This window comes from Microtus oregoni, unplaced genomic scaffold (genome assembly GCF_018167655.1).
Source record: "Microtus oregoni isolate MIOR12 unplaced genomic scaffold, Mior012 000047F_ref0000412, whole genome shotgun sequence".
Taxonomy (NCBI): Eukaryota; Metazoa; Chordata; class Mammalia; order Rodentia; family Cricetidae; genus Microtus; species Microtus oregoni.
Window position 1 is genome coordinate 4,723,557 of NW_024543221.1, and position 6,646 is coordinate 4,730,202.

The 6,646-nt window shown below is 48.8% G+C and overlaps 1 protein-coding gene across 2 annotated transcripts; it reads right to left on the reverse strand.

The window, feature by feature from the left end:
• Nucleotides 1-3,091: 3,091 nt before the first annotated feature.
• Nucleotides 3,092-6,323, reverse strand: Mixl1 (Mix paired-like homeobox). 2 transcript variants are annotated; one of them, XM_041635201.1, is made up of 2 exons: nt 5,931-6,323; nt 3,092-3,618 (listed from the first exon to the last, which is right to left on the reverse strand). In XM_041635201.1, the coding sequence occupies exons 1-2, from the start codon at nt 6,321-6,323 to the stop codon at nt 3,310-3,312; spliced, it is 702 nt and encodes a 233-aa protein (XP_041491135.1). In that variant the 3' UTR covers nt 3,092-3,309. The 2 variants fall into 2 exon arrangements, with proteins under 2 accessions (XP_041491135.1, XP_041491134.1); XM_041635200.1 differs by having other exon boundaries at nt 3,092-3,642.
• Between the last annotated feature and the right edge of the window lie 323 nt (nt 6,324-6,646).

Sequence of the window (6,646 nt, forward strand, 5' to 3'; positions counted from 1 at the left end):
GCCCAGTCCAGCCTCCACTTCACTGCCTCTCCACTGGGTCCTTTGGCCACAGACAGCGCCTTTGTTCCCCTTCACCGTAACTTCCATCCATTCTAACTGATCTTTCCAGAGGGGGAGTTCTTGACCACAACACAGCCAGAAGTGCCTCAGACAACCTACCTCTCCCAGCATGAGCGGTAACTCTGATTTTATATCTCACAACATATATGTGTGTGTGTATACACACACACACACACACACACACATATATATTTGCCTCTGCTCCATAAAGGGGGCACTATTTTGGGCTTTACTGTCTATTTTATTTCTTTTTTTTTTTTTTTTTTTGATTTTTCGAGACAGGGTTTCTCCGTAGCTTTTGGTTCCTGTCCTGGAACTAGCTCTTGTAGACCAGGCTGGCCTCGAACTCACAGAGATCCGCCTGCCTCTGCCTCCCGAGTGCTGGGATTAAAGGCGTGTGCCACCACCGCCCGGCTGTCTATTTTATTTCTAAATCCTCATGACACACTGAGTCCTTGCCTGCCCACAGGCACTAAATGGCGTGTGTGTGATGAATTAGCCAGTTAGTGTCTAAGCACCATTGTCACTGGAATGAATGTATGTTTTTCCGTGACAACTTTGAAAGATAATAGCTTGCATATGGAAGCTCTGATTAGGGGCCTTCTTTTAAATGGGTTCCATTTCGTAGTCCTAACTAAAAGGATCAACGTGACAAAGGAGACGTGAAGGTTGAGTGGACTGAAGTCATCCTATCTTTGAATGGTGATCATTGCTGTGTTTAAGTTCTGTGACCATGAACCATTCTTATTTTCTCTCTTTTTTTGTGTGTGTGCATGGCTGTTTTGCCTGTATGTTCATATATGCACCGTTTGTGTGTCTGGTGCCCAAGGAGGCCAGACAATATCAGATTTGAAACTGGAGCTAAGGACAGTGAGCCACCATGAGGGTGCTGGGGACCAAGCCTGGGTCCTCTGCAACAGCAGCAAGTGTTCTAAGCTGCTGCACCATCTCTCCAGCCCCTGATCACTTCTCCTTGACAGGGATTCTGACGAGAGCTCTTCCATCCTGTCACTGGATTTGCGTCATCTCGATTGGGCTAAACTGTCATCTAAACTGTCACCGTTTTAGGTGTGAGGCTCTGATGGTGAGCCCTCCAACTAGCATATCAATATTTAAACAGATCTTAACTTAGTCATTTACAAATACTGGGAATACAAAGCTAGAAAGAAATCTGAAACCATAATACTCATGAGGGTTACCTACTTTGAACAAGCAAAACTAAGCGTGGTGGCCTGAACCCCTATTGCTCATATGTTGGTCCCCAGTTGGTGGGAAGGATTAGGAGGTGTGGTCTTGTGAAGGATGTGTTTTCTGGCTTTGAGGCCATCCTTATTTTCAGGTGAGAGCTCTTCCTGCCATCCCCAATCACAGACACTAACCTGAAACTGAAAGAAAGGCCAATTGAACACTTTGCTTTCTGGGCTGCCCTGCTCATGGTGTTTTATCACAGCAATAGAAAAGTAACAATACAAAAAGCTTTTTAAAAGTTTTTTTCTTAGATTTATTTACTGATTTTGCATATGTGTGTGGGTGCAAACCACAGCACCCGTGTGGAAGTCAGAAGCCAGCTTGAGGAATCACTTCTCTCCTTCCACAGTAGATGCTGGGGATCTAACTCGGGTCATCGGGCTTGGTGGCAAACATGTTTACCCCTGCTGAGCCACCTCAACAGCCCAGCAAATAAGCTTTTAACTTAAATTCTCAATGCACTGTACTTGCAGAAACTTCCCTTGGAAATGTTTTCACAGCCATTCAGTATGTGCTCGGCAGCTGTGCACCGAGGTACGATGATTAAGAGCTGCCCCAAAACAGGGTTCATTTCTACGTGAGGACACTAGTGAGAAACATTTAGTAATCCACTCCTGTTGCACCGGAAACATAATAACAAGTGCTAAGAAAAATGGTGGTCAAAGTAACCGGTACAAACATTAATACTAATAATAATAGAGAAAGGTTAGGTTTCCGAAAGGTAGGAGTCTGCGCTGTTTTTTCACTGAGTCCCAACCAGAAAGGAATGGGTGAGACGGAGAAGCGTCTGTGGGTGGATGATCTTAAGGTTCACATAAGCTAAGGATGGTGCGTTTATTGGGAGCATGCTTGAAAGGATTCTACAGTTTGATAACTGGAGGCTACCAGAGACTTCTAAATAGAGCCATTTCTTTTCTGAGTGAGTGGGGAATGAGAGACATGGGGCTCCTTAAAGAACTTGAATGTAAAGCCGGGCGGTGGTGGCACACGCCTGTAATCCCAGCACTTGGGAAGCAGAGACAGGCGGATCTCTGTGAGTTCGAGGCCAGCCTGGTCTACCAAGGGAGTTCCAGGACAGGCTCCAAAGCTACAGGGAAACCCTGTCTCGAAAAACCAAAAAAAAAAAAAAAAAAAAAAAAGAACTTGAATGTAGTGTCCTTCCTGATGAGGGTAAAGATGGCAGGCCAGATGAAACACCAGTCAAGTGAGGGGCAGGGGACCCTGGTCAGGATGCAGAGTTTCAGGTAGGAAGAATAAGTTGAAGAAATCTATGGTAATGGCTATAATTAGCAACAACATATCATATACTTGAAAGTGGCTAAAATAATGGATTCTAAGTGTCACCACAGAAAAAGGTCATACATGTAAGTGAGGTCATACGTGTGCCAAACAGCTGGATTTAGATATACTGTTGCATATCATACAATTTTAAACAAAAACAGCAGCCTCCAGTCATGGTGGCACACACTAGCAATCCCAGTGCTCAGAAGACGAAGGAAGGAGGACAGGAGCTCAGGGTCCTTCCTCCTTACCTATATAGCAAGGTCAAGAACAAAACAAAAAGGACTCCGTAAAAAGGGTGATAAATCTGGGTGATTAGGGTTGAGTTAGGATGTGGTAGAATGAGTGACTAGGTTGAAGGTCCTGGAGGGGCCATGAGAAGACAGCAGCTGCCAAGGAAAGGGGGAAATTGAATCAAGCTGAAGGTCCTGACGAAGAAAACAAGTTCTGAACGATCAGTCTGAACAATTAGAATAGAACAGGGGGTTATGGACCAAACTGAATGCGCAGACTTGGAGATTTACAGGTACCCCTGAGTGAAAGAATGGGTGGCTACTGAGAACAAGCCACGGGTAAAGGCTCACGGTGAAGAGGAGAAACCTTCAAGAGAAATAATCCAGAAGCATTATCAACAAGGCCATGGCCAGTCAGGGTTGGGGTAGCGTTCTGGTCCTTATCTCCCGGACCCCTCTGAGTACATTGTGAACTCTCCCAGAATCCTCAAAAATTACCTAAGGCAGAAAAGATATGTTCTTCCCACGAGTCCAACTTTGAGCCAATATCTTCGGAGAGAGGGGAATAGGTGTCAAAACTCTGACCTTGAGAACCAGCCACACAGTGGCCTCCTCCAGCCCTGCTGGCATCGGGAAGGCAGTTCATTGCTGCCTCCAGAGGCAGCTGGGGCTTCAAACATCTCTCTTCAGTCCCAGGAGCAGAGCGGTGGAGGAACACTTCCCGCCTGGATGATAAGGGCTGCAATGACTTCCCACTCTGGCGCCTGGACTTGGCCCGTCTGTTCTGGAACCACACCTGGGAGACAGGAGGACAACTTGACTCTGAGTTGGAGTTTTTGTTGTTGGTCCCGGTGGTAGCCAAGGATGACCTTGACCTTGACCTTTTGATTCTCCTTCCTCCACTTCCCCAGAGCTGTGGTCGTAGGCACTGGCCACCACACCTGGTTTCTATGGTGCTGGGATAGTACCCTGCATGCTAGGCAAGCACTCTACAAAGTGACTGTATCCCCAGACTGGCTTGACCTTCTGGCACTAACACTGCTCACAACTAACAATGTAAATTCCAGCTATTATTAGCCACACTCTCTGCTAAGAGCCTGCGGTTTACAGAAAGCATTTGAGCTGGTGTTTGATGGTCAGAGCACCAGATCTTCCCGGCCATTCTCAGATGCAAAGCTGGAATGGTGCTGGTTCTATCTGCACTTACTATATTGGTTTGTTTGTTTTTCATTTTACATATTAAAAAAAAAAAACACACAAAGCCAGGCGGTGGTGGTGCATGCCTTTAATCCCAGCACTTGCGAGTAGGAGGCCAGTGGATCTATGTGAGTTTGAGGCCAGCCTGGTCTACAGAGCGAGTTCCAGGACAGGCTCCAAAGCTACACAGAGAAACCCTATCTCAAAAAACCAAAACAAAATAAAGCCAGGATCTTTGGAGCCCAGGCTAGCCTCAAACTGGATATACAGGCAAGGAAGATGTTGAATTTCTTGATCCTTTTGCCTCTAGCTCGTAAATGCTGCGATTTCAGGCATGTGCCACCCATAGCGTCTGTCTACACTTTATTTGGGACATTTCTGATGAGAAAAGAGGTCACAAAATACAGGCACCCAAAGTCCTTAGGCAACAAGGTTTCAGTGACAGACATTTAAATTATTTAGAGCCCATTTTTGAATGTCTGGACTCCCCTATCAAAGCAAGTAGGTATTTTTCCTTAATAAATCTCAATTCGTGTGTAAATTTCTTAGCCAGTTCTCTATGAACACTAAAGGTGTCCTGCTTAGGAAGCCTCTGGTGACAACTGTTGAAAGTGACAGTTGAAGTTGGGTGGTGGTGGTGGTGGCACACACCTTTAATTCCAGGACTCCTGGGAAGCAGAGGCAGGTGAGTCTCTGAGTTGAGGCCAGCCTGGTACACAGAGTGAGTTCCAGAATGTCTAGGGCTACACAGAGAAATGCTGTCGGCGGGGGAGGAGGGGAGGGGGATATGACAGTTGAATAATTACCCAAAGTACATGGGGAAAAGGGGGCCCACATGTTCCTGGGATTAAATGAAGCCTCCCACATAAAACTGCATTTGGGCATAGACTAACAGATAAGAAGGCAAGTTTCTAATCTGGGTGTGGGGAGACACACCTGTAATCCAAGCAGCCAGGAAGCTGAGACAGGAGGAATGTGAATGCAAATCCAGCCTGACTACCCAGCATGAACCTGTCTCAATCACACACACACACACACACACACACACACACACACACACAAATGTAGCACGATTAATAAAAACCCAGAGACAGATATTTGGGTTCAACCTGAAGGTCAGAAAAGCAAAACAGTCACTCACTGGCTCTTACCTCTACCTCAGTCCGAAAATGGTGATCCTGCCTTCAGGAATCCTCAGAATGAGACTGAGAGCTGTCTCCTCCTGTTTTATATTCCTCTCTAGAGCTGGGAATAAAGGCGTGCACCACTACCTCCAGGTTTCTTTGACCAACTAGTGTGGCTACTGGGATTAAGGGTGTTTGTCACCACTCCCTGGTCTATAAGGCTGACAAGGGTGGCTGTTTTATTCTCTGATCTTCAGGAAAGCTTTATTAAAATACAAATGAAATATCACTACACACACACACACACACACACACACACACACACACACAAGAGGGAGGCAGTTTCTTCCAGCAACCTCAGGATTCTGAACCTAAATGACTTCGGACAATAAACTCACTTTGCACTCGATTTTTCAAAGTTACAAGAAGTCCCTTGCTTGTCTTAAAGTACCTGGTGACCCAACCCTGCTCTACAATTTAAAATCAATGTCAGAGGAAGGCTCACGACCACGCCCCCTCCTTTGTCTTCTTACTGAACAAAGTGCTCAACTACTTCCCCTGGCCTTCCTGCGGGTACCTTTCGAGGGGGTCAGTAATCGTCCTAGCAGCCCAAATTACACGGTAACAAGGCCGTTACTGGCATCCCTATTTAGTAGTCTAGTATCATAAGATTCAAAGAGAGTAAGAGAGTAACTTGTCCACCCCCCTACCCCGAAAAAAAATGACTCAATAAGCCCGTGACTCCCCAGGACCTCCACTCTAGCACGCACCTGCAAACCCGACTCACCTGGATCCTGGACTCAGGGAGAAGCGTGAGAGCGGCTAGGCGCTCCCGCAAGTGGATGTCGGGGTACATGGTCTGGCGGAAGACGAGCTCCAGCAGCTGCAGTTGCTCGGAGCTGAACGATGTGCGCTTGCGGCGCTGGGGTGCCGACGGGGCAGCCGCACCTTTGCGGGGCCCGGGCTGATCCAGGCCGGCGGGGTTCTGCGCTGCCGGTCCCGGGCTTCCGCTTGGAAAGCACGGCGTGGCCGCTGGAGCGCGGGGGTCCTGGGGCGCAGGGGGCAGCCCGGCAGCAGGGCGCGTGGAAGGAAGCTGCGGTCCTCCGAGGTGCGCGGCCGGGAAGGCGGGGAAAGCAGCACCCTCGGCAAACTGGAGTTGTTGGGACCCTGCTGCGGCCATGGCTCCCGGACACCTCCCGTGACCCCCGTGCTCCTTCAGTTATAGCCACCCGGGGCCGGGGAGGGGGCGGCGGCGCCATCAAAGGCGTGGGCGCGGGAGGCCACGTCTCCTTGGGGTGCGAGCCCGCCCCAGCCCAGCCAGACGCCGCGGGAATAATCGCTTCCGCTGACCTGGGGACGGAGGGAGGGAGGCGCGAACTTGAGCCCGGCCACTCCGTCCCTTCCCCGCCCATCCGCCCGCCAGCCCGACCACCAATCCACATACCACAACCGATATGCTTCGGAGGGGACGCCCCAAGTGAGGGCCACTTTTGAACAGAGCAC

Coding starts and splice junctions, on each gene's coding strand:
- Mixl1 (XM_041635200.1), bottom strand. CDS start 6,323: ATGGCCGCAGCAGGGTCCCAACAACTCCAGTTTGCCGAGGGTGCTGCT. Junction 3,643..5,930: donor TCCCTGAGTCCAGGATCCAG/GTGAGTCGGGTT, acceptor TCCAACTCAGAG/TCAAGTTGTCCTCCTGTCTC.